Raw genomic sequence first — 27121 nt, 5'->3', positions numbered from 1 at the left:
ATGTTTACATTATGAAATGTAATCATTATCAAGTGTTTTTTTTTTTACACTGTTTTCAATGCGTGGAACAACGTGTCACGTTACAGAGTAGAAGCAGGAGCACCTGTGTTTTCAGTTCAAGGCTTGATGTAGTGTTGGATGCACTGGTGTTGGACTAGGTAAAAGATAAAATGAAGTTCTCTAATGCTCTTGTGTGTGTGACTTAGGGGAACTAGTGTCAGTATAAGAAATTAATATTATTAATGATTTGTTTGGCAAAAAAAGAGCTGAAAAGTTCCTTTTAGTCAAAATCCCAGCGCACAAATATGCTTGTCACATTTTAATACATACAGCACTAATGTGACAGGGCACAAGCATTTAAACATGCAAAAAAAAAAAAATTATTTCAAAATAAACCACCAAAGATGGGCATTTGAATTAATTTCTGGAATGACTGATAAAAAAGCAAACTGTGAAAATGCTATGGTAACACAGAAATAGATCTGTAAATGCAAAATAAAACTATTCCTTCTGTGACAGAAACAATATTGGCCACCTTTGTTCCAACTCATTCGTTTCAAGTCAGGAATGTATTTCTAGTATTTTGATTAAAACAATATGCTAATCGAATCAGTGACAAGTAGAAAAAAATATGTACAATTTGCTCAATCCCTCCAAATCACTTTGGAGACCACATGTAAAGATTGCCAGGTGCACTTGAGGGTGAGCTCTGTCCTCTTTCCCTGTTAGACGCATTTAAGAAAAATCAGTTCCCCACATAAAGGATAAAATTTATCCCTCAAACAAAACCTTCCTGACAAGCGTATGCTTATGTTACGTCAGCAAAAGCCCATTACACGCGACATGTTCATGTTTAAAAGACAAAAAATAACAACAGTCACAATTGCCAAACTGTCAATTTCCTGATTAAGGCATGTATGATTTTCTTTTTATTGCTGACTCGAAACTTTGCTAACATGTAACAACAAACCGCTCACCCAAGCTGTAATGCACGGTAGGTCCGAACATATTCGCCTCTGGGGAGTTATGGGTAATTGTGCGGGTGTCCCCTCACAATAAAGGAAGACATTTTTCGGTGTAAGCAAGACAGACGGCGCAGTCTGAGAGAGAGCGCAGAGTGCTGACGGCACAAAGAACCGGAGATGTGTAAAAAGAGATGTGACATCCACACCTCAGCAGCACACCTGCAACACTGAGATGGAACAGGGATTTTTCCCAGACACACAATCAGGCTAATGCACACAGTCTCCCTCCCACACACATGCTCTCTGTCTCTCATATTTTTCCCATATTCCCAGGTGTCCAAATATATGTGCACACACAGACTAACACACTCTCTCTCGCTCTCTCTCCATCAATCTCTCTCCCATATTCCCAGTAGTTCAGCTATGTGTGTGTACACACAAAAATTGCCTCGGTTTTCTTACCCAGTTCAATGATCCCAAATATTTTATCTGAGGCCAAGTGAACCAATGGAGATCAACCTAGTTTTGCAGGTGGACTGCATTCATGACCTGAATTCTTAAGACTGATATTACTTAAATACACAAGCACACACTGCTGAAGCCTAGATTGGCGGCCTGTCCAGGGTGTATTCCATTACATTACATTACATTCATTTAGCAGACGCTTTTATCCAAAGCGACGTACAAAAAGTGCATTTTCATGATCGTAGACAACTGCTGAACACGGGTTCAGTAAGGTACAATTACTTATTTTGTAAAGCTATTTCTAGCCGAGAACAAAGAACACTATCCTGGTCTAACATCTGCAAAGCCAAACTAGGCAGAAGAATAAGCTAGAGTATTAGGACAAATACAATTTACCAAGAAGTGCAGGGATGGGGCAACATGTAACAAGTGACAGGAAAAAGGGTTTTTTTAATTATTTTTTTTATTTTTATTTATATATATACACAGCGTGGTGGTGGTTATTCTAGGTATAGTCTGAAGAGATGAGTCTTCAGGCCACGGCGGAAGATGGATAGTGAGGGGGAGGTTCGGAGAGGGACGGGGAGTTCGTTCCACCACTGGGGAGCTAGGGTGGAGAAGCTCTGTGATCCCTTTGGGCGGGTGGGAGGGGTTGCAAGACGCCCTGCTGCCGCAGAGCGGAGTGGTCGAGCAGGCACATAGAAAGTATTCCTGCCTCTCGCCCAATGCATGCTGGGATAGGCTCCAGCACCCCCGCGACCCTGCCCAGGATAAGCGGGTATAGATAATGGATGGATGGATGGACAGTGCTAAAGCTCATCTGCGTGAGTAGTGTAGGTATTAAAAAAACAAGTCAAAGGGTTGCAAAACGCCAATGCAACGCACCCTAATAACAATGCTTCAAACCACACATTACCTGGGAAACGGTTGAGTTTGAGAAAATGCTATGTAATTACCTTGATCTGGCAATAATAAGTAGACTCATGCACCTTCCTTAATGTAATGCCAAGAGCATGGTAAAATGCTTCTGGGCTTCTGCGATGCGTCATTAATGGACTTCCTGGCTTTCTGATAACATGAAGATGTATATTTTATGAAGGCATCACAGACTACTAGTTTGTTAAGTTTTGACAAACAAGCAAATGTACACACACACACCTCCTGCCTACTCAATTATAAGCAATGTCCCTTCATTTAAAAGTAGTCATTAGACAAATAGGCTCATCCCTGTAACAAAGGGCAGTTGAGCATGTCTCCAAACTACTCCTGAAGCCCCGACAATTTCTCTGAGCACTTTTATTAAAAAGTCATGACTTCAAAAAAACATAAATTTAATACAGGGCGGAGCAACAATAATTTAAGTGATTATTTTTAAAATTCCTGTCCTTTTTGAAAAACAACTATAAAATTTAGGTTGGAAGGAAGGTCAGGAAATGTAAATATTTTCAGGCTTTTCTTTCAAAAATCTGCAAGGCCTCATTGTTGTGTTGTGCTGGCCAGCCCACTGATCGCCCTCAAAGCCCTCCATGTTTAATGCCTTTAGAAGAGCAGAGAAGAACATAAAGGATCTTCCCCTAACATTAACATTTTAATCACTGTTGTAGTTACGAGGATTCATCCATTTGCAGCCATCACTCCGGGCCTAGGAGGGGCAGTAACTGCCAGGTGGGACTGATCCACCCTACTCTGCTAATGCCACTTATGATTCGCCCACATACTCAGGTATTAATACTTAAATGTCCCATCTGTGTCTATACTTGCCATTACAGGTTACTTTCATTTTTAATCACATTACATTTAAACTGTTCTGCATTGCTGTAAACAAACCAAGAGACAGACAACGTAACATCACAGACTAGAACAGTGACATCTGCTGGGCTATTATGTAATGGCAGTTGGACACTGCAAGCTGGTGCGAATATCAAGGATTTTTTAAATAAAAAAAACCACAATCACATGGTAGTTTAGTTCATAATGAATTCAATGCAACCCAGTTCAGAAGAAGCATAAATGCGGGCTTTCCTTAGACCAAACTGCTGCATTCTCCTGGCTGGTGGGTACGGGGTTTTCCAGTTCATGGTCTGTTGCACCTCCTTGCACAAGCGGGCATGCTACAAAGACACACTCAAAGGATTGTGGGTAATTCATGGAAATCACAGAACTTGCCAAACAAGGAGGAAATACGTCATTTTCGCAAAGCGATAAGAACCCATAACAAGGACAGAGACAGTAATCCCCAGGGGCATAAGAATCATTTGCAAAGAGAAACTGCGATGGAGCAATCATCCGTAAACAATGCCTGGGACAAGTTGCTTCTTGCCATCCAAAACTGGCTTTGAGCTGAATATTCGCATGCTGAAACTTTTATGTTGTCTTAAGTGCTCCATATCTGTGTGCAATCAAGACATTCCAGACTACAGACATGGCGAAACAAAGCCAAACCTTCTTTGTTCGCATTCCATCTCTGCAGGTCATTCATAGCAGTAATGTTTAGGCCAAAATCAAAATCAAGTGCGACTGAATTGCGTGCAAAACTCTTGGACGACACAATCACCAAATACAAAACAAAACTACATTTTGTCCAATATTTCTAACCACCAGTCCTTAATTACTGGTGTGCAGGTGCTTAAACTTACCGCAAGTCCAGTTTAGCAGTGTGACCTCACCAATGGTGGCGGAGAGTGACCTCACCAATAGCAGCAAAGAGTGACCTCACCAATAGCGGCAGAGGTGAAAGGCGTAAAACGTTGACACCAAAAAGCTAAATCTCCTCTTAACTAGATTCAGACTCTTTATATTGACTAATTAAATATTAAAGATGGAGACATGGACTGATAAATATTTAATTCCACACTAATAGGAAGTTTTTTTTCCATGGTTTGTAATTTTATTTGTTTTACAAACGTCACTGATGCACAACTGCACGATATGGGATGGTTTTGGAGAGAATGGGTCCTTCCACATTAATCTAAATGATAAATCACAAATCATGACACAAAAAATGAAAAGACAAACTCCTTGCCGAAGAAGAAATAAAAAGTAAATCAAAGCACAAAGAGAGTAGTTTCTTCTGGAACATGGTGAGGGGTCATGGGTCAGAGGGACAGTGGGTAGTGGGCTACATCCTCACACCACCCATCTCTCAGTCCTCGGCTCCACCTTTTTTACAAGCCCCTCCCCCAAGATGCGGATGTCCTCCAAGATGGCCTCCACATTCGGGACTGTGCGCGCCTCCTCTCCAGTCACCTCCACTCGTCGGGCACTCATCTGTGAGGTCTTCAGGAAGGGGCAGAGGCAGAAAACATTTTCATTATTTATTGTACACTTTTTATACTCGACATCAGACAACAAACTTTCCCAGTGAAGTACCCAGTTACCTGTATAGGTGTCTTAATTAAACAGGGCTTTGAACTGCACTTCTTACTGCCAAGTTTTCCAGGACAATTTTGGAAAAACAATCAAAATATCATTTTCTGCCCTGATACTGCAAATAGTTATTTTTAGGCAAATCAAATGCCAATGAATTCCCGAACTCTGAGTTTCCATTATACCCATAGCAACCTGAAAACATGGGAGACAACACCTTAAAGCACCTCTGAACACTCTGCCCAAACCCTGAAATTTCCCCTTTCAAAAAAACAAAAAAAACATTTCCCCACGGATTTCCAGGAATCCGTTGGGGAGTTCTCGGGGGCAGACATAGGCAAATACGTCATCCAGCCTGTCAGTCAAGAGGTCCTCTTCAAAAAGTTCAACAAAGCGATCACAGAGCCTTATCCACAGAAACCAAACAAACCAAACAAAAATGAATAAAGGTAGCCATTTCCATTTACAGACACCCTGTATACTGTATTTAAACGACTGCCTCCAGCTTTGACGGCGAGATAATGAAATGCGGTGCTCGGAAGCCGCGTTTTTGCACTTCCTCGTTTCGAAAGAGCGCAGTCTTGTCCCGACAGGCCCTCTGCTCTTACCTTAAACGGCAGCGGGGCGAAGGCCTGCGGTTTCCACAGGACCGCAATCACCGTCCCGCCGTACGGATCGCAGAAAAACATCGCCAGTTCCCCGAAAGAGTCCTGGGAGAGAGGAACAGACACCAAAAGCCTTTGAGAACGGGCGTCCCCTAATAACCCGACAGACAGGCAGCTCAAAACAAACCACAGAGAAGTCTACGTCTTTGTGACCCGGTAGACTAGGACAAAGTGCAGTACAAACAACAAGTACAGTAACATGAGATTTAGACAGAATAAAAAAAAAACGCAAAATAAAAGCAGGTGATACCATGTAAATATCAGGACCAGGATAGTTTTCTTTGTTCTTGGCTAGAAATAGCTTTACAAAATAAGTAATTGTACCTTACTGAACCCGTGTTCAGCAGTTGTCTACGATCATGAAAATGCACTTTTTGTACGTCGCTTTGGATAAAAGCGTCTGCTAAATGAATGTAATGTAATGTAAATACCTTTGTAATTATTATTTAGAGTTATACATCTTTCTTTCACCATCTTTGTCGGCGTGATTTTCACTGGAACTTCAAGCGGCTCGCTAGCATGTTAGCGGCGATACATAAACAAACGCCTCCGCTGCCTCCTTGCTTTGTGTTCCTTTTGGTTAAGCCAGATGCATGAGCTGGCCAGCTTGCAGGCTGGGACATTTAGCCACTGGAAACCACCTCAGCACTGTTAGCTTAAAGTTGACCTACTTTATTTGCATGTACAAGCGTTGTGGATTTCATTCAGATGAAATACTTGATTGTGCCAAATGGATTGTCGACACATCTATTAAGTCTACAGATCGTGTCATGTTCTGAAATAGCTCTGAAATCATCAGAGAATCACCATAGAACTGGGCAGTTCAAGACTAAAATAATTCCAACATGTGACTCATTTCATTTAGGAGGGAACTTAATAAATTAAAATAGAAGATGCCAACTGAGTAACACAGGGCTTTACCATTACAAAGGGGCAGTGCGGGGATGCTCACCTGAACCAACAGTGTGCAACTGAGTGAAGCATGGTGGCCATATTGTTTATTGATTTTATATTAATAAAACAACTTTTACTCACTGCTCGCTGGAACAAGCGAGTTCATGCAGACAGATATGGCGAATATGGCTTGCGATGGCTTGCTAAGGGGACCGGAGGGGTGCCCCCAAAAATCACCCAGCTTTAAAATCACCCTGAAGGATTCCTAAGGATGAGTACACCTCAGGCCCAGTATGGGGAGGGCCACGGACTGCACCAGGGGGTACAGGCAAAACGATCGCTTTCGTTTCACAGAAACACGTCTGCCCAAAGCCGCTTTTGGAGGGAAAACTGCACTTGGAGGGAAAACCGCTATCGATACCAACAGCCCTCGCTGAGGATTTACGAGACGGTGAATCACTTCGGTGGAACGAAGCGCTTTGTTCTGATGCCAACTGAAACGCACACCTGGCACGAGGCGGTCGGGCAGAGACTGACAGGCAGGCAGGCAGGCGGCGAGCTCCCCGCATGTGGATCTCATTTGGATGCCAACATACAGGCAAGCTCTCCTCCTTTAAGAGCGAGCGCAGCTGGAGGCTTATGTAGGCATCAGACACATCACGCTAGCCCACGCAACCGCGCTAAATCAAATCCAGCCTTCTCAGAAAACCTCAGGCGACCTTCCCGGAACACAGAAACATTCGGTCCGAACCGATGCCCACATAGGTCAAAACAACACACACGAACACATACGCACGCAGGTACATTATTTCGGGTTGCCTTTGTCTATGTGTGAATGGTGTATATACAGCTGGGTTGCGCTGCTGGTGACAGTGCGGAAACCCCCCACTGTGGGTGAGTGACGCTCGTCTCTCTCTCACCTTGAGCTCGGCCAGGTAGCGGCCGACGGGGTCGTAGTCGACGACGGGGAGGGCCCCCCCGCCGCTGGCGGCGTCCCCGGGCGCGGCGCCCCGGTGAAAGGTGGCGTGGGGCGGGTCCACTGCCTGGGACAGCAGGGGCACCTGCTTGGGGTTGAGGTGGATCAGGACGTCGTACGCGTCCAGGGGGGGCCGCAGAGCGACCTGCTCGCACGGCGGGAAGAGGAAGGGGGGGGGGGGGACAGATATCGGGGTCAGCATCAGTAAGAGATAACAGACATGCACAGTTCCCCTGCCCCCGTACACACAATAAAAGCAGTCATAATGCAGCAAAGACGACTGCAGTGGGCAGTCTCACACACACGCGCGCACACACACACACACACACACACACACACACACACAAACACACTCACAGACACAGCCACACGCATACAGACACACAGACAGATACACACACACACACAACTGCAGAACATCGCTGGCCAATCATCTACGGGGACAAACCCCAAACCGAGCCACTGGACCAGAGGGCCCGGTGTGGACCGGACCGGCCCGCGGGAAGGACGGTTCGGGGCTGCGGTACTGACCCGGACGTCCTGCGGCTGGCTGGGGTCCACCAGCTGCGCCTCCAGGACCCGCAGGCTCTCAGCGGCCACCACAGTGAGGCGCTGCAGCATCTGCAGGGAGCCAGGAGAACGCAAAGCGGTTACAGACAAGAAACAGTAGCTTTTCAGTCCAAAAACGGAGACACAGAGTCAAATAAGGGCCCAAGTAAACAGAACTAGAATGCTAAATTTATTTTGAGTTGTCACGCAAGGACAACTTAATTGATAGCTGCTGTTAAAAGTTGAAACAAAGTCAATTTCCACCATTCAGTCACATGTGTGGTAAATGTAAAGCTGAAACACTGCCAGGTGAATATGGGCTGGCTGGGAGAAGCTAAGCGCTGAAATGCTAACCTGTACGGACGGACCGTCCTTGGTCCAGACGGAGAGCTTCTTATCTTTGGGAGTGGCGATGAACATGACCGGCAGGGTTTCCCTTGAAGCGATGAAATCGTTTTTAATCTCGACGTAGTCAGGGGCTGTGGAGGGCACGAGAGCGAGAGACCGAAATTAAAAAAAAAAAATCACACACGGACAAAAGAGCCTGTCTCAAACCTGACCGTCTAGACCAGTAACACTGCTGAATTCTTTCTTCTTCTGCCTGATAGTTAAGTTGATTGACTAATGCCACTGATTAGCCAGATATCTAACTCACCTGGTGTCCCTGGCCTAAATTAGTACTGGTTGGAAGGGAAGAATCAAAGCCAGCAGTACTACTGACTACTAGCCTCAAGGGCCAGATTTGAGTATTCGTGGCCTGCATGAATTTTGAACCGGTTCTGTAACCTTGGGCCAGAGCAGTAGCCACTGCTGACTGCGGAAAGCACTCACCTGTGAGCTGGCCGTTCAGGTTGACCACCAGGGGGCTGTTCTTCCAGTCGAAGGTGGAGAGCAGGTGGAGGAATCGCAGGAGGCCCACCTGAGGGGAGCTGTAGAGACAGCAGATAGTCAGTGAGTGGGCTGGGGCTCATACACTACGGGGCATGATGGGAAATGTAGTCCGGTGCGGAATTACCCGGGAGGGGTGAAGGGAGCGGCCTGCAGGAACAGCGAGGCCACCAGGAGGTCGGCCACGTCGTCGCTCACGTCCCCGCTGAGCAGCTGGGAGCCCAGCCAGCGCTTGGCCAGCCGGCACGCGCCGCCGAACGAGGGGTGCTGCTGCTGGAGCCTGGGAGGACGGAGGAACATAGAGGTTAAAGGTCAAAGGTGAGAGGTGAGGGGTCAGGACGCGTGCTCTGCGCTCGGGGGGGGGGGGGGGCGCCGTACCCGTGCAGCGTGCTGGTGAGGTACGGCCTGTGCACCGTCTCCAGCTCCAGCGCCTGGGCCTCCGGGTTGTCGCGGTAACACAGCATCCCCTCCGGGGTGACGGTCTCCCTCAGGACCTGGGGCTCGCGGTGATAGGCCACCTGGATACGGAACACCAGCCCATCCTGGACAGAGAGAGGATTCTCACTGTCATTATTACTCTACTGTACATATATATTTTAATTGGCTTCTGATGCTTTGGCTATATTTACATATGTACTTCCCGCCAATAAAACAACTTATTAGGAGAGAGAGAGAGAGAGAGAGAGAGGGCAACACTAAGCGCACACCAATATCCTCTGATATACACAGGATTCACCAACGTAAGCACACACGTACACACACACACACACACACACACACGTACACACACACGCACGCACACGCACACGCACACGCACACGCACGCACGCACGTAAGCACACACGTACACACACACACACACACACACACACGTACACACACACGCACACACACGCACACACACACACACACACACACACACACACACACACACACACGCACACACACACACACACACACACACACAGTGTGACGGCGGTACCTTGCACACGTCCAGGTGCGCGGGGCGGGCGTGGCAGGTGTAGCGGTGCTGTCTGCTCAGCAGTTCCCCCAGGCGCACGTGGAAAGCGGCTCTGATGTGGCGGATGGCCAGCCGCTCGTGAGGCCACTTCCCGCTGCCCTCCATGTGACAGATCACTGCGACGCAAGAGCCACACAGAGAGGGGGGGGTGAGACCGGAGCAAACATGCATGAACACACACACACACCAGGGATCATCACCTCTGGCCCTGGAATCCAAAGGGCCCTCGCCCCAAAGGGGGCGATATAGCTCAGGAGGTAAGACCGATTGTCTGGCAGTCGGAGGGTTGCCGGTTCAAACCCCACCCTGGGCATGTCGAAGTGTCCTTGAGCAAGACACCTAACCCCTAATCTCTAACTGCTCTGGCGAATGAGAGGCATCGATTGTAAAGCGCTTTTGATGATAAAAGCGCTATATAAATGCAGTCCATTTACCATTTACCATTTACCAAATCCAGCCCTGGTTTTCTTTTCTCCCGGGTAATTAGCGCTACTGATCGGCCAGACTTGTCTTCACACCTGACTCCCAGGCAAAGGGAGGGTGGAAAACCAGCAGTACTCGGCCCTCGAGGGCCGTGAGTTGCTGATCCCTGACATACACACACACACACACAGGCACGCACACGCATGCACACATAAGCTCACACACACACAAGCACACACACACAAACACACTTACACACGCAAGCATCTGCGCACACACGCGCACACACATATATACGCAGTCACGCACATACATACACACAAACGGACAGGCAGGGACACGTACCCACAAGCGCACACACGTACACACACATACATATACACGCACGCACATCCGATGGCTTATCTGTCACGTTTCCGGAAGGAAGAGATAATCCGCCGGTCCCACGGAGCCAGCTAACGTAAACAATTAAGAGAGTGGCTGCGCAGAACTGGCACTCAGCCAAAGGGAAAAGGGACCGGGGACATTCAAGGTGAGACGAACGAAATACATTTCCCAGCTCCCCCCAGCGTCACAAGCGTGTAACATCAAGCCAAAGGAGGTCACACACAAGGCCCAGCCCGTTTCGCGGAGAAAGAGCACCAGAGGATTCTAAAAACCGCTCGGCGTTTTACCACGCCGGAGGCACTTTCGGCAGAAGCAGATACGAGCGGATTAACGCAGAACAGACCGAGAGAGACCATTTGCCCTTTTTACAGTTCGGGTCCTCGGCCAGATTTCTTCCTCTTTTTGGCAAACGGGGGAGTTTGGGGGGTGGGGGGGGGGATGAAAAAAGTTCGCGATTTAAAATTGGACCTAAAACTGGAGCCCGGTCGTTATTACCGTGCCAACGGCGCAGATGCTCCTCGGCGGCGGGCGGAGACGAATCGGGGAAGGGGGGGGGGGGGGGGGGGGGGGGGCGCGGGCCCGAACCCGAAAACAAAGCCGTTTTGTGGACGGAGGTCCGCGTTGTGCGGGAACACGAGGAGAACACTTAAAAAAAAAAAAAAAGGGCCCGGAGGGAAACGCAAGCCTGCGCTCGCAGCAATGACCCCGAGGGCGTGGCTTCGGTTTCGATATCGGGTGGGCCGAAAAAACCCTGAGAACTGCAACCCACTAAGGGGGGGTCCGGGGCCTTTTTTATAAGAACAGTTGTGAAACTATCAGTTTGGCAAATTCTAAGGAGGAAAATACTTCAGACTACTGATCATCAAGGCTGGCACGGAAAATATTGCATGAAGTTGCGGAGCAGTCATGGCTATGTTGTTGAAAATCACGGAAAACTGGATCCCTATCACATCATGATATCCCCATCTTTATTATATAAAATAATTTACATCATCATGCTATATTACTGGGCAGGTTATTTGGCCTGTTTTGTAATAGGCGTAAGTTACGCCTTTGCATGACGCCACAGGGACGAAACATGCACTCACTCGTCAGGTTACGCGTCAGGGCGGGGCGGGGGCGGGGCGGGGGGGCAAGACGTACCTTTGACGGGGGTGATGTACACGGGACAGGGCTTGTCCTCGGACGGGACCAGCGCACGCGACACCTTCTCCCGCCCGAAGAAGGAGTAGTCCAGCTTCACCGGCTCCGGGGGGAACACCTGCAGGGGGCGGGGTCAGGGGGGCGAGACGAGAGGTCAGAGTTCAGAGGTCACGCCGCGGCGCTCGGGCCGAGTGGGGCGGGTCCAGTGGGCGGGGCCGCTCACCTGGGTGTACCGGAGGGCGGGGTGGGCGCCCTGCACGGCGGTGATGGACAGCGGCAGGCCCTCCAGCTGCCACAGCTTGCGGCTCAGGTCGTCGTAGGACTGCACCACCTTGAGGCTGGCCTCCTCGCCCGTGCTGCAGGCCTGAAACGCAGCAAACAGCCAGCCGCGCTTTAGCCCGCGGTGCTAACCCCCCTGCTGAAAAGCACTCCGATCTCACACGCTGCTGTGACTGCTATCCGCTACGGCGCTCACCTCCCGTCCCCTGATGATGACATCATCGAGCAGGCCTCCCGTGTAACGCACGCTGGACTCTGGGATATCGGCATGACTAAAGGAAAGAAAACGAGGACAGATGAGTGTGAGAGTGGAACTTGCCCATCCCTTAATAGGAACAAAGACCTTCACACACACACACACACACACACACAAGTAACAATGTCACCCATAACGTAATTTTACTGGCTCCAGAGACAGACAGATAGACAGACACAGAAAGAGGCAGACAGAGACAGACAGCCAGGCAGGCAGGCACTCACAGCTGCAGCAGGTGGGTGATGATGTCACGGGGGACCAGTCTTCTCTGATAGGCGGAGGCTCCGGCCCACAGCACCGCCTCGGTGATGGACCCGTCCTGGAACCGCCGCAGCTCCGACCGAGAACCCCACAGCTGCCGGAACTCCACAGCCTGGACACACACACACAGAGGGGTGAGAGAGTACATACACACACACACACACACACACAGAGGGGTGAGAGAGTACATACACACACACACACACACACACAGGGGTGAGAGAGTACACACACACACACACACGCAGAGGGGTGAGAGTACATACACACACACACAGAGGGGTGAGAGTACATACACACACACACACACACACAGAGGGGTGAGAGTACACATATATACACACACAGGGGTGAGAGTGTACATACACACACACACACACACAGAAGTACAGAGTTTATATGGAAGGAAGAGACATACAAAAGCACCCATGGTAGGCCATGACACACAATGGCGGATACAGGCACTTTGGAGGTACGCTGCCTACCTTCGGGCTGTCCGCCGGGGGACCCTTCTCCAGCACTGAGGCAGCAAACTCGGGGTTCAGCAGGAGGCCGAAGGACAGGGGAGGCTGGTCCTTGTGTTTTGGGGGTTCACTGTCCACTGGCCACTATGACATTGAACACCCAAAAACATTTTAAGAGCCTTAATACTAGCAAAATGAAACATGTAAAAGCTTCTAAAACAGCAACACGCATGATATGCTGTTCACACTGGCAATGATATGAACAGACTTCAATGAGAGCTTGAACTGTCAACTTTATTGCTGATTGCCTCACCTCAGGATCAGGGGACAGGGAGTGTGTCAAAAGGAAGACCCTTTCTCCAAGTCCTCGTTGCAGGAGGGACAGAATAAAAGGGAGCGCAGTGAGAACGTAGTTCCCGCTGTGGTCCATGAGTTCATTGAGAAGGTTGAGCTTCTTGCAGGAGGCCTGGAGCTTCACCAGGCCGCACAGCCTGAGAGGAAAAAAAAAGAGAGGTAGTGTGAGCAGCGGAGCTCCTGCGGTACACGCAACATCCTCCGGGGGCAGTGTGGAGCAGCGCCCGAGAGCACACTTACTGGAACAGGTGGTCGTAGGTCCGAATCAGGGGCTTGGGCGTCATCAGCAGAGCCTGGAAGCCGTCCAGCGTGGGGTCGTCCCAGAACTGCAGGGAGAGCGTGGCCTCGTGCTGAACCTGGACTCAGGAGAGAGAGAGAGAGAGAGTCGTCCAATCAGAACGCTTCATTCCAAACTGAGCGGCACAAGCCCCGCCCGGCACGGCCCAGCCCGCTCACCTGTTTGTAGGTGTTGGCCGTCACGTCCGCGCACAGGTTCAGGTGGCCAGAGGGGTCCACAAAGACCACCGGGAAGGCGCTGTGGAACTCAGAGAGGGAGGGCTAGAGGAGGGAGAGGGAGATTTCATCATCATTACGAGACACAGAGAGAGAGAGAGCAAATAAAGCACATTTGAATTTAAATTTCAGACAGAGACAGACAGAGAGAGAAAGAGAGAGTGACAGAGAGAGAGAGAGAGAGAGAGAGAGAGAGCCCTGTCACTCACCGCGGTAGAGTCGGGGTTCTTCGCCAGGGTGATGCCATTCTCAGTCAGGTCCGTTGAGGCTGTGAATAATAACGCAGAGCACAAGTTTAAATACGTGAAACTGAATAACAGATAATGTGACACCTACACTAATTCAACATACACGTACAACACAACCTCGTGAGACACCATTGACTTGTACCTGCAAACCTTCGCAATCATAATACACTCTTTGCCTGCTTTCCAAATTTTAAAAATGATTGCTCTTACAAGAAAGATACCCCAAAGCCACAAAGAAACACGTTATCTTGATATCCTAAAAAAAAAAGAAATGAAGGACTGTTGCCTAGCAGCTGCCCCCCATTCCCTCTCACCCAGGAAGTGCAGGCAGTTCCTGAGCAGCTGATAGGCCGTCATGGTGTTGCTCACTCTGTGAGTGGTGAGAAGGTAGGCCACCAGCATGGAGCCCACAAACCCACTGAAGGACCCGGCGCCCTGGACAGGAAGAGATCGCCGCAGGGAGGGTGAGCCGCTGGAGAATGAACGAGCGTGCATGCGAACGTGCTAACGCAGGAGCACACGCAAACGTGCTAACGCAGGAGCACACGCAAACGTGTTAACGCAGGAGCACACGCAAACGTGCTAACGCAGGAGCACACGCAAACGTGCTAACGCAGGAGCACACGCGAACGCGCTAACGCAGGAGCACACGAAACGCGTGCATGCAAACACAAAGTCGGACGCTCAGTCACGCAAAATGCAAGCAAACAAGCACGAAGCCAGATGCGCAGTCGCAGAAAACGCATCTTGCAAAAAGTACGCTAACATACACAGTCAGATACACAATCGCACAAAAGTGCATGCTAGCATACACAAAGTCAGGTACACAGTCGCAGAAAACGCACGCTAGCATTCACCAAGTAAGACGCGCAGTCGTACAAAACGTAAGCTAACGTACGCAAAGTCAGAAGCACAGTCGCACGAAGCACAACGGCGACGAAGTCAGACGCGCGTACCTGGTCCAGCTCTCTCTGCCTCAGCCACACTTTGAGCAGGGCCACACCGTCAGCGAAGGCAGCGCACTGAGCGCTAACAGCGGACAGGAACTGCAAGTGCACCCTGGGTAGAAGGTCCCCGAGCAGCGCGCTGTTGTAATGGGGTGTGGGCGGGTCACTGAGATCTGGCGTGGGAAACATCAGACCGTCAGTCACGCAGAAGCCCCTCCCACCATTTCCCCGCCAACATCTTTCCAATTAACCAATTTCATCGTCTCCTGTCCGAGCTCCCGTCCGGCAACTTCTTGGCATTGTTACAGGTGCATTGTGGGAGAAACAATGCAGAAACAGAATGTGTGCGGATTCTTTAGCCAATCAGCGCCTTGTAACTGAAAAACTGAAGTACGTCTGAGACCGTGACCCTCTGGGACACAAACTGGTCTCTTTAGATCACCCCCCCCCCCCCCCCCATCCCTCTCACCCGTCTCCGGGGCGGCGACGCCCGTGTACCAGTCGGCGCGGACGTTGTTCCTCTGCGGGTGGAAGCGGCTGGCCTTGAAGAAGCCCGGCGGGGGGCAGGCGTGAACTCTGAGAGTCAGGCTGCCCGAGTCTTTGCCTGGAGGGAGGAGCCAACGCGTCAGCGAACAGGACTCCGCCCCCGAGCCCGCAAACCCACAAACGCTCCCTTCGACGTGTTAGCGAGACGCCTTCTCAGTCAGATTTCAAACCGCAGGCTCTCGTTCAGCCCGCCATCGTCATCATACATTTCATGTACAACATGTGGGACCACACGCAGACGACAGATATAAGATGACAAAGGGGTGAAATGTAATCTACACTTGCACAAACACAATTACAAATTTCCTCATCATGTGGCATTATAAAACAGGGAAACATAACAAAACCCCAGCCAATTAATAGTCAAAATTTGTACTGGGAAAGTTAATATCTAAAGCCTTTCTCACTGCCACAAACATTCTGACTCCCACCCCACTTCACTGCAACCCTCCCCTTTCACATTTCGCACCATTCGGTCCCTCCCTCTTCCCTTCCCGCCCAATCGTGTACCGGGGGGTGTGAGCAGCAGCAGCGGGCGGAGGCGGTTGCCGTGGAGACAGGAGTAGCGCATGGTCCCGACGTCGGGGGAAGAGGAGAGGTGCTGTGCCAGGCCGGCCAGGTAGAGGGCTCTCTTGCGCGGGTACCTCTGGTTAAGGGCATCCTTCGGGTGCAGGACACCCTGGAGACATGGGAGCAGAGGTCAGCATAAAAATTGGCAGTGTCTTTTTTACCCCCTGGGAGGTCAGCTATATTTTTATTTACAATTATAATTCACAGAAACTATGTGCTGAAGCCTCTAAGAGGGATGGGTATAACAGAAACAAAAAACACATTAAGCAACATTGGCAGTGTCCGGTAGGTCTCAAACAGCTGAAGCTATAATTCACATTAACTACAATATTATAAAAATCTAATTCAATTCATTTTTATTGTGCTGTTTACACAGACACTGTCATAAAGATGCTTTATAGTGGAAAGACAAAAAAGAAACTGGGACAAAAACCAGGACAAAACATCTCTCTCAGTCCCCCCTCTCACCATCCCGCTCTCTGTCTCCATTTCTAACTTTCCATCTTAAACCATCTCTCTCCCTCTCTTCCTCCATTTCTCTCAAACTCTCTTTCTCTCTCTCCGTTTCCCACAAACCCGAAAGCTGCCTCCAAACTCACGGCAGGGATGGTGACGGCCAGGTCCACAGAGACCCGGGGCTTAGTGCAGGTGCCCAGCGGGTAGCTGCCAATCAGGGAGACGGAGGCAGGGGGCGCCATGTGGAACTTGCCCTTCGTGGCCTTGGGCACCAGGAGGAAGGGCACCTTCACGTCCTCGGAGAGCCAGGACTGGTCGCTCAGCTGGACAGAGAGGTTCGCACCAGAGGTTTTCAACACGGCCGCAACACAACGAGCGCTAACAGACAGTGATCAGTTTAATACGCTTACTGCATATGCCTAAACAGAGTGGTAATTACAATTCCACTTTCCTTACTGCCAGAGGTTAAAAATTCCAGGTTCAGAAAGTAAAAGTCCACCCCAGTACTTTGTTCCAATCACCTGGATTTGCTAAATAGCCCAAATCCTCAGCCAAGAGGCAGAACTAAAAAGTTAAATCAGCTGGCTGAGTTCATGGGTAGAAGAAATGCATGGCAAAAGTTTTACTTCCTGACCCCTGGACTTCCCACCTCTTTGTCCAGGCGGCAGATTTCCTCATGTATAAAGGGCGTACAACCGACCAAATGTTGCACAGGGACCCACTACATATTGATGTGGTTTTATTTGTGGTCTAAAAGAGCCTAATAAGTGCTGTAAGCCTGTTATTTTGTCAAAGCGCTTAACAGGGACAATGTCGGTATGATTTATTTTATAATATTGTGTCTCTGCGCTTTCACTCCATTCCGCTTAACACTTTTCTGTTACAAAAAAAAAAAAAAAAACAGAAAGCAGGCCCTGGGGCGGAGCTGACCTCGACCTCGTCCGATTCCGGCACGCCGTGGAGCAGCTCGGTGACCTTCAGCACGAAGGAGTCCACCAGCCGCTTCCTGCGCTCGCTCAGGGCCACTTCCTTCAGCAGCTCCTCCATCTGCGGGCGAGGAACAGAGGGCGGTTAATCCTCCCGCCATGCCACGAGGTTCGCCAGGCCTAGAGGGCACCGCCCGGAGACGATCCCAGAGAACCCAAACCGTGTTTTCCCCACTATCGCCCAGACTTCATGGAAAACACCACTCCTCACATTCAGATGCACCATTCGCACCTCACAAAGAGAAACCACTACAGGGCTCTACACTAACTTTTTTTTCTATTTATTACTTCAACCTGAAAAGTTTAGAGGCACCCTAATGCATCCCAATTAGAACACGTGTGTGAACTGGACAAATAATTTACGAGTACATCAATTTTCAGGAGCAAATTCTCCACTGTACAGCCCTGCACTACAGCCCTTCCCTACCCCAATCACACATACACACTATTCACTGCACTGTTAACGTTTACAACAGTGAAAGACACACTCTATGCACTGTCTGGTCTCTCTGGTCTTCACTAGGCAGGGTTTGGACAGGTTTTACACTTTGAAATACAATGCGTATACTGGTATGTGAAGGTTGGTCCAATTATCCATTCCTAAGTAGTTGAAGTGCAGCTGCCTTGTCAAACTTCTGTGCAAAACAGCCATGTTAATAATTCAAATGTAGGGGGAAACAAGACAGAACCAAACCAAACCATAATTACACATCAGCCAACACAGAGCTGCGTTTTATGATCTTTCCATTATGAGTGGGCAAATGCCATATATAACGACCTGATACCATGACCAAGGCCGAGCCACAGAGCGTCTTGTCCAGCCAGTTCCCTTTGCCAACTGACCTGCATCTTCAGCAAGCTGCAGTGGAACAAGTTCTCCGCCTCTTTCAGCTGGTTCAGCTCCTCTGCAGTCGGCGGTTTGTAAAGTTCGCCTCGGGTCATCTTGACGGGGCGCAAGACCCCGTCCTCAGAAACACCCTGCTTCATGCTCCTCTTCGTCCCCTTGCGTCCTTCCTCCTCCTCCTCCTCCCCCTCGCCATGAGAGGACTCCTCTTCATCCATCTGCGAGACACCGAGGTGGGAGATATTACTTGGGATGATAACGCGTTTCTCGTATTTAAAAACAGCTGACAGGACACCTCTAGCTAGGGGACGCCACGTTGAACGTTGCAGCTGAGCTACCAGAAATATACAAGATTGGATTTTCTAGCTGGCTAAGTAATGCGCTTTGTCAATTAAACAACATGCTAAAAGATCATTGCTGATAAGCTCAATTATGTGTATTGATAACTTAAATTATGATTTTATTTGTGTAAAGCATGCGACTTGGGTGGGTAGCAAACTGGCTAACATAAGAGCACGCTGCAATGAAATGTTCCTAGTCGTCACTTAGCTATGATTGCCGCATGAAGTTACGACGACACGCATTTGTTATTACAGTATACTTGCATTAGTTTCCGCATTGGTCTTGAAAACATGTATGATAACTACAATTAAAAAATCCGTTGATGGCTAATCAGCCGGCAGTACGAAACATTGTATTTCTTAAACATCCACGTTAAAACTTTGTTTGCCTTTAATTTTAGCGACTTACCCCTCTCTCTGATTCAACCGTCATTTCATTTGTCTTTCTCTTCATTATTTCCCGACAGAAAAATAGAATTTTTTTCAATTAATGTGCCCTTCTCTATGTAGTTGTAGATTCAAGATCCATCTCACATGGACACACAGGGTCACACAACCCCCCGACACTTCCACTTCGCTCTGATTGGACAAGCTGTCGATGAGAAAGGTTATGATTGGTCGAATGGTTTTCCCAACCTATACAGCCCTCCCCACGTAGTCAAGCTACTATGCGCTGTGTACAAACTCGGGTAGTGGGGGAAGTCACAATACTGTGGTAGCCTATACCAAAGAGCTTAATAGTTTCTGACTATACACTATTCGTGTATATACAGTTCTGGGGGGAAACAAACAAACAAATAAATAAAACATGAGTTATAATGACAATCAGCAGCGAAATGTTAGCTACAGTAATGCGGGGACCATTATAACCTGGGATAAAAACGGCAATTAACTTTGCACGTCATTGGTTGCTCCTTTCTGTAACAGAACTAGACAAATCTGAGTGTTTAGCTGAATACATTGCATGATTTAGCCATTTCAAAATTACCTACTGACACCTGGATTTCTCTCTGTAATATGGGATATAATCCACTCAGTGGCCACTTTACTAGGTACACCCATGTAGCAACCTATGGCTGAAAACAGCCAAATGGTGGATTACATGTCTGATAATATATAATATGAGAAAGTACTCATATTTTTTTTCTATTTCTACCTACAATAACACAAAAAGAGTTTTACTTAAAAAATAATCGTAGAAACGACTTTCCTCAAAACAGCCTTTTAATTACAATTAAATTATCAGAAGTCCATCCATTTTGCAAAGTGGGAGATGGAGGAGTAATTAAATTGACTGAAATCATACCTACCTTAATTTAAAGAGGGTTGCAATTCTCAGGGTCTATGCATTTCAACCCCCAATATTCAAACCAAAGTCAACCCTTGAATTGTATCTTACAACAAACATTTAAAATAAAGTTCAGACAGCATAGCCAACGGTCAGAAATCTGTGTTGTTCACATCCCTACTCAGTATAGGCCTGCAGTTCATCCTCAGCAAGGAACAGTGAAGTAAAACTGATTTGAATGCATCCCTCCAGCTAATTTTGATCATGGTAAGCCAAGGAATTGAACACTGAAGTCATTCCATTAAAATAAAAAAGAAATACTGAAATTAAAGCCTTGGCTCAAATAGTTTTCCGATCATGGAGGACAGCTAAGTGCACATCATCAAGAACATCAGAAAGTGGGAGCATGGCGCGGACGACACGAGGTTTGTGCGGCTCTGTAAGAAGGGGCGGGGCTACGCTTTGAGCCACTCGTCGATGGCTTTCTCGTAGAGGTCGGGGTGCCTCTGCCAGTCCAAGTGCCAGCGGAGGCCGGCGATGATGCTGGCATAGCTGTCCCCGAGGCTCTGCCTCCAGCTGCTGAACTGCTGCCTGTTGTAGCGCTGCACTTCCTTGGAAACGATGGGATAGTCGACCACGCTGCGCAGAAGTTTGTCCAGGTGCTGGCAGACTGCGGGGAACTGGGCCGCCACGTTGTGCAGCTCATCTTTGTCACTGGAGAGGTCTGGGAAATGAACGTGAGGTCAGTCAGAGCACACACACATACACACTGCGCTCTCAAGAGCCTGCGGAAAAGGGAAGGTACAAATTGAGAGACACATTTCATGCAATGAGGTCTACCAAGGTTTATGAGCAAAGCACACCCCTGGAATTTGACAGATTTATCTTACGTCACTGCCAGCTCTGTCAGGCGCATAGTCGTACTAAGATGTGAGTACCAACGCTTACAAATGAGACTAGGGGCTGGGCAATACGGCCGAAAAAAGAATATTTTGAAGCTTTTTGGCAATATACGATACACATCGTGATATTAATGCATTCTCTGAAATAGCTAAACAGAATGATTTGCAATCAGAATAATATACTTAATTTAAACTGTAAATCCTGCACAGTATACCTTTAAACTACAGCAAATAATAAGATACCTTCAAGTGAAATAGTTTGGTTCATTAAAGATACTTTAAAAGAGGAAAGGTTAAAACATTATTTTGAAGTCAGATAATCAAGATAACATTAAATGAATCATGTTCCAGTAGCATCAGGTAAGACTACTACACGTTCCTTCGCTACTCTGATACTTCTGCTGTTTGGTGTATCAGAGGGTTTTTTTTTTTTACACATTCATAAATAAAAAACAAATTACCTAACCTGAAATTTTGACAAGAATGTGCCAGAAGAGTTGTCTAATGACTTTTAGAGGTTTTGCATCTGCTACATGAATCTAATATAAAGTAACAACCGGCAGCACCAGCGAATATATTATATACTATATATTATAATTATATTATATATTACCACCAGCCCCACAACAGTGACAATTATTTTAATTGAACATAATATTGTGATAGGCTGGAGTTTACAGTGCGGTTTATTTTTGTTCAGTCAAATTCCAAAATGAATTCCTGGCTACATTGCCAGGCTTAGAAAACAAAACCTTTGAAAGCAGTGACTTGGAACGTTTGGCCAACTGATTGAGTGCAAGAGACAAAAATAACTCGGGTAAAAAAACGGAGAGAACACTTTTTTTACACATTGTTGGATGGGCTTTAAAGTGCTGACTTTTTTGTAAACTACTGCCAATCTGTAACAGCTCATATATTTAATGTCTGTACTGCAAGCTGCCTGTATTTTTCTTTAGAAAACAAAGACTTCTTGTTTCTGCATTTTTTCCCCTATCTTGAGAACATTTAGAACTGTTCTCTTGCACAATTTTCAGGAACTCAGGACTTCAGGGAAAATATTACACATTGATAAACTGTATATGTACTTGAGCTATTTTTAAATAACCAGGCGGAACACAAATACTTCTCACTTGAAGTGGTACTCCCTTTTAAAAACAATAGTTGAACTTGGGAAAAAATGAATTCAATCTGGTCCCAGTAGCTGCATATGAAAGCTGGGTCCTATAGCTGAATGTGACTATTACAGCTGGGTGATATAGCTGAATGTGACTATTACAGCTGGGTCCTATAGCTGAATGTGACTATTACAGCTGGGTCCTATAGCTGAATGTGACTATTACAGCTGGGTGATATAGCTGAATGTGACTATTACAGCTGGGTCCTATAGCTGAATGTGACTATTACAGCTGGGTCCTATAGCTGAATGTGACTATTACAGCTGGGTCCTATAGCTGAATGTGGCTATTAAAGCGGGATCCTATAGCTGAATGTGACTATTACAGCTGGGTCCTATAGCTGAATGTGACTATTACAGCTGGGTGATATAGCTGAATGTGACTATTACAGCTGGGTCCTATAGCTGAATGTGACTATTAAAGCAGTGTCACATCAGCATTAGAATGTTCAGTTGAGAACATCCTAATGAAATATTTGCGATCTCGCACCTTAAAGGACTAGTCGTCACCACGTCTTTCGGGTTTGTGCGCGGGACTCACCAAACAGCTGTGGAGGGACGCTCAGCCCGTCAGCGTAGGCTATGTACTTCCACTTTCCCTGCCGCAGCATGTACGTGGAGGCGTTGGCATTGCAGCCGTGGTACTCGCTGAGCACCCAGTCGGGGCGGGGCTCCGCCGGCGGGACGGCGCTCCGGGACAGCAGGGGTACGAGCGAGTGACCGCTGAGATCGCCCGGGGCGGAGACTCCCGCCAGATCTGCATGAAAAAAAAACAGGGGGGTGTTGAGACAGGATGTCTAACCTAACCAAAACTACTGTTCTTTGGCTATATTGGCACAGTTTGAATTACAAGATATGTGCTTGCGCCCACAAATATACATATAAGGAGTGTTCATTTAGTTTTGTTTATTGATAGTGTCTTTGTTAAATAGCGGTCAGGTGGTGATTCTCGGTCCCCATATGTTATTTGGCTAACAAAGCTCATGGCTAACAGAGAGTGACTTGATGTAGAGTGCTTTGAGCATGGCATGTCCCCAATTTATTACATAATTTCAGGTGAGAAGCTCAGCAGGCCTCGGTCTAAAAAATGCAAACTATCCCTTTAAGTGCTACAGCCTCTCTTACACTTTATTAAAGGGTAGATGTGCTGGGCTCTGTACCGCTCTAACCCAACGCTGCCTCCCTCTTATCCAACACTGACAGGGAGGGGAGCTCTTACCCAGCATTGTGGGGTAGATGTCCACCAGAGAGACGGGCTCGTGTAGCCGGAGCCCCGCCTTCACCCCGGGACCGGCCACGAGCAAGGGGACGTGCGAGCTGCCCTCGAACATGGACATCTTGTAGAACTGCCGGTGCTCCATGGCCAGGTCGCCGTGGTCCGAGGTGAACAGTAGGACCGTGCTGGAGAGCAAGCCCGAGTCACGCAGGGCTTCCACCACCGCACCTGTAGGGCCAACACATTCACCTGTGTTCACCTGGCCAACACATTCTCCAGTGTTCACCTGGCCAACACATTCCCCATCGTTCACCTGTGCGATTCTCAAAAGTGTTTCATTCAGACAGATGGAAGCGGTCTCAGTCATAACACTATCTTTATTATTAGGCCGTTCAACTCACCCAGCATGGCATCGGTCTCTGCGCACATGGCGTAGTAGTAGGCGCGGATGTCCTTGACTTCCTGTTCGGTGAAGTTGCCGCTGCAGTTCTTGGTGTAGGTAGAGTAGTAGTCAACAGGGTGCATCTCTGAAAAGTGCAGCCATTTTGGTACAGAGACGTTCTGATGAGACACCTACAGGTACAACAGAGCAGACAAAATATCTCAGTTACAGAAAGGAATGTCACTTTTGGCAATTGGCTGAATTGTTGTGAACAGTTATTGGATAATAATATACCATAATCATCAACCGGGGGTGTCAATTTCAGCCTTTCTTTAGGGAAGGAGACTGCGTGTTATTTTTTTTTAATTTAGACTGCCATGCTATTTCTTTTTCTTTTTTTTAATCTCTAGTGGTTTTACTGATCAAGGCAGGATTTTTTTACATCAAAGTGTGAAGAGTCTAAGCTTTATAACAGTATAAGGGTTAAAAAGCAATAATTTAAAAGAATGTTGTTGTTACCTCCCAGCATCTAATTTCATGGCCATTGAGCTTCAAGGGTTACATTTAAAAAAAAAAAAAAAACTTTATCACTATATATTAAAATAAATCACATATTTATGCTTTAAGAAAAAAGAGAGCACTTGCCTTTTTCAGCCAGTAGGGGGAGGTGCGGAAGGTTGACCCCCCAGCAGTGGGTCCCAGGGAATCTGTGCGGTAGGGGTGAGGCAGATTTAAACCCAGGTAGAGGGCAAATGGCTGGCGGAGGGACGCGGCGGTCTGGCGGATCCACTGGACAGCGATGTCCGTGGTTTTCCAGTCCTTGGTCATGACCCTCTCTGTGGATGCGTTGCCCGTCAGGTCCGTCACGGGACGGCCTTCCTGCCGCAACAGGAAAGGCACGTCCCGCGTCCAGGCCTCCACGCGATTGCTGGACATTGGGATAGAAGAGAGCCGACAAGCAGTAATGCGGTGGGGCAGTCAATCAGGGTGTTAGCTGACTATCCCCTTGTCTGTGGTAAACAGTTATAAGTGCACTGTTTACATTAGCAATCCTCCTAAGTACCGCTATCTTAATCACTAGGCTACCTAATTAAGACATCTTAACTACGGCTTATTAGATACCCAAATGCATTTCCTTCATGTGAAACTCTCAAAATACTGAGGCGGAGCAAAGTACAGGCAAAACCACTCTTAAACTGACAATAATTCCACATATTAATTAGGCCACAACCAATTTCAGTGAATGTCAAGTACCATATAATTGGATGAGCATGTTTCTCAATGGAATCCAATATTTTTTTAACATTTCGTCTGCACTCAGTATGGATAATTTTATTACTTGTTTTGTGTGAACATTTCAGTTCCGGTGGAACCTCCCTCAGCGTGCTAATAGTGATGAAACTCGGAAACTGGTTGAATTTATTAGCATAATTATTTGAAACAATTGCACATTCAATCAAAGTCAATTACAAATTACTTCATAGTTACATTCAGGGATGGTGTCCAACTACATGCCACACAAACATAATTAAAATATATTTTTTAAAGAACAGACACATAGACATATCCTATCACATTCAAATACCATCAATCACATGGACTGCAGTTCGTGCAGAGATGTATGTGACAGTGTCACAAATTGTGACATTATTCATGCCCCGCCTACCTCACAGAATGGCCACCGGATGTAAAGTCCAGTTTTCCCAAACTCCTGGTGTGATATCCATTTTCCTGCAGAACGTCCATCCATGTGGTGGCATTACCCTCCAGGCACTTGTAATTGTTCCATGACTGAGTTAGATGAACAAAGCGACCACTCCACATGGCTGGTGGCAAACACAAGAGATTACAGTTATGTTGCAATAATTACGATTCATATACTAACTGGAAACTGCACCACGACAGTGCATAATAACTTCTTATTTATCTCTATATTTATCTCTTAACTGTTTTATCATACAAATTGCATGTGTTGGGAGAAGTTTGCATATTACAACATCTTTAATTCAGTGGATGAAACTTATCCAAACAAATGTGGTTCAGTTCACATTTGTACCGGAGCCTTCTTTTGGTACCTGCTCTAGATGGACAGCAGATGGGAGAGTTGGTATAGGAGTTGAGGAAGACAGCCCCTTGTTCCCTCAGGTATTTTGTATAAGGGAGCTGCACCAATGTACTCCCAGGGTCAAAGGTCAGCCTTCCATCCTTTTGGACAAAATTCAATGTTTTTCTTTATATTTATCACCCATTCAATATAAAGTAAAATGTGAAACATTACATGCCACATATCCTGCTGATCAGCAACTTCCACACAAAAAGCCCGTATCCAGATACTTATTTCAAATCATTAATTTCTTTAGAACAGAAAATGCATATGCGTGTATTATATGTATTAAACAGACATTCGCAACGTAGTTTTACGAATAGTTGCACAAAAAAAGCTTGCAACGGCTACTTACAAATGCATCGGACATCACCATCACAAAGTTGGGTCTGAACTTTGCAGTGCGGTTAAAACCAAAAGCCAGAACATGTAGTTGAGCAAAAATAAAAAAGGCAGTACAAAACACTTTCATTTCTGTCGACATTATAACGGAATCTTCATTTTCCGGAAATAATTTCCTCTCCGCTGACAGTTGACGACGCAGCCTGAGCTGGCTAGCGCGTTAGGCTGGCCAAAATGAATCCATAGAGAACTCTTATCTAGTTCTATTCCAGGTCTAATACGCAAGATGCGGGTTGCATATATTCAGAGAATATTCGATTGACTGAATTACCGTTGCAGCTTCATTTTCTGTCCTTTTCATTAGTAATTCTGTAAAATTAACCTCATCCATGTATCCTAAACTTTATCCATAACGCCTCCAAAGCAGAACAAACCCTTTCCTTATATTATCAATTTTGCGGGCTGTTGTTAGAAATCCTGACAACTTGAAAACTTTGCTACCAGTACCAGATGAGTTTAGCACTTTAGTAGTAGCATTGCGTTTTCAAGAAGCACTGTGTCTACTAAACCACGGTGTTCTGCGATGCTTGGAAAGTCATTAAAAAAATCTAAACTAGAACGATTATAAATATGAAGCAAAAGTAATCAGCAACTTTCCCTACTAAATAGCTAACCAGCCACGAACATCACAGAAGTGCTCCGATCGAGATGGGTTAATTGATGGATGCTGAGCAGGCGCTGCAGTTTAACAAGTGTGTATTTGATTGCGTGGGCCGCTGTCCTGAAGTGATGCCTGAGAATAAACTGTAGACTGCAGAAAAATAACAAACATGCAAACTGCTGTCAAATCTCACTATTCAGCATGTTTTCTGGTTTCCGGACACGAGTTTTGAATTCTACGTCAGC

General features: G+C 47.2%; 2 protein-coding genes across 2 annotated transcripts; both read right to left on the bottom strand.

Annotated features, from left to right (window-relative positions):
* Positions 1–4294: 4294 nt before the first annotated feature.
* Positions 4295–19454, bottom strand: nol6 (nucleolar protein 6 (RNA-associated)). Its single transcript, XM_035378889.1, has 26 exons — positions 19217–19454; positions 18466–18684; positions 17567–17683; positions 16780–16959; positions 16121–16289; positions 15534–15668; positions 15074–15237; positions 14432–14552; positions 14079–14137; positions 13813–13914; positions 13597–13712; positions 13316–13493; positions 13024–13146; positions 12502–12650; positions 12218–12293; positions 11966–12106; positions 11743–11860; positions 9751–9905; positions 9147–9310; positions 8896–9048; positions 8712–8809; positions 8235–8359; positions 7863–7952; positions 7276–7476; positions 5405–5506; positions 4295–4706 (listed from the first exon to the last, which is right to left on the bottom strand). The coding sequence occupies exons 1-26, from the start codon at positions 19259–19261 to the stop codon at positions 4557–4559; spliced, it is 3450 nt and encodes a 1149-aa protein (XP_035234780.1). The 5' UTR covers positions 19262–19454; the 3' UTR covers positions 4295–4556.
* Positions 19455–20241: 787 nt separating this feature from the next.
* Positions 20242–27119, bottom strand: arsk (arylsulfatase family, member K). The gene is made up of 8 exons (XM_035378933.1): positions 26229–27119; positions 25845–25974; positions 25436–25595; positions 24415–24697; positions 23789–23960; positions 23391–23615; positions 22713–22928; positions 20242–20819 (listed from the first exon to the last, which is right to left on the bottom strand). The coding sequence occupies exons 1-8, from the start codon at positions 26355–26357 to the stop codon at positions 20551–20553; spliced, it is 1584 nt and encodes a 527-aa protein (XP_035234824.1). The 5' UTR covers positions 26358–27119; the 3' UTR covers positions 20242–20550.
* Positions 27120–27121: the final 2 nt, after the last annotated feature.

Source organism: Anguilla anguilla, chromosome 10 (genome assembly GCF_013347855.1).
Source record: "Anguilla anguilla isolate fAngAng1 chromosome 10, fAngAng1.pri, whole genome shotgun sequence".
Taxonomy (NCBI): domain Eukaryota; kingdom Metazoa; phylum Chordata; class Actinopteri; order Anguilliformes; family Anguillidae; genus Anguilla; species Anguilla anguilla.
Note: the sequence above shows the minus strand (reverse complement) of the source record. Positions and strands in the feature narration are given on the sequence as shown.

What these genes read in the sequence shown, in the direction of transcription:
- nol6 (XM_035378889.1), bottom strand. Translation starts at nt 19,261, where the DNA reads ATGAAGAGAAAGACAAATGAAATGACGGTTGAATCAGAGAGAGGG. An exon ending in GGCAGAGAGAGCTGGACCAG is followed by an intron (nt 14,553 to 15,073) that starts GTACGCGCGTCT and finishes CTTCCTGTCCAG; the next exon opens with GGCGCCGGGTCCTTCAGTGG. An exon ending in CTCACCAGCACGCTGCACGG is followed by an intron (nt 9,049 to 9,146) that starts GTACGGCGCCCC and finishes CCGTCCTCCCAG; the next exon opens with GCTCCAGCAGCAGCACCCCT.
- arsk (XM_035378933.1), bottom strand. Translation starts at nt 26,357, where the DNA reads ATGTCGACAGAAATGAAAGTGTTTTGTACTGCCTTTTTTATTTTTGCT. An exon ending in AGAGACCGATGCCATGCTGG is followed by an intron (nt 23,616 to 23,788) that starts GTGAGTTGAACG and finishes TTGGCCCTACAG; the next exon opens with GTGCGGTGGTGGAAGCCCTG. An exon ending in CATCTACCCCACAATGCTGG is followed by an intron (nt 22,929 to 23,390) that starts GTAAGAGCTCCC and finishes TTTTTCATGCAG; the next exon opens with ATCTGGCGGGAGTCTCCGCC.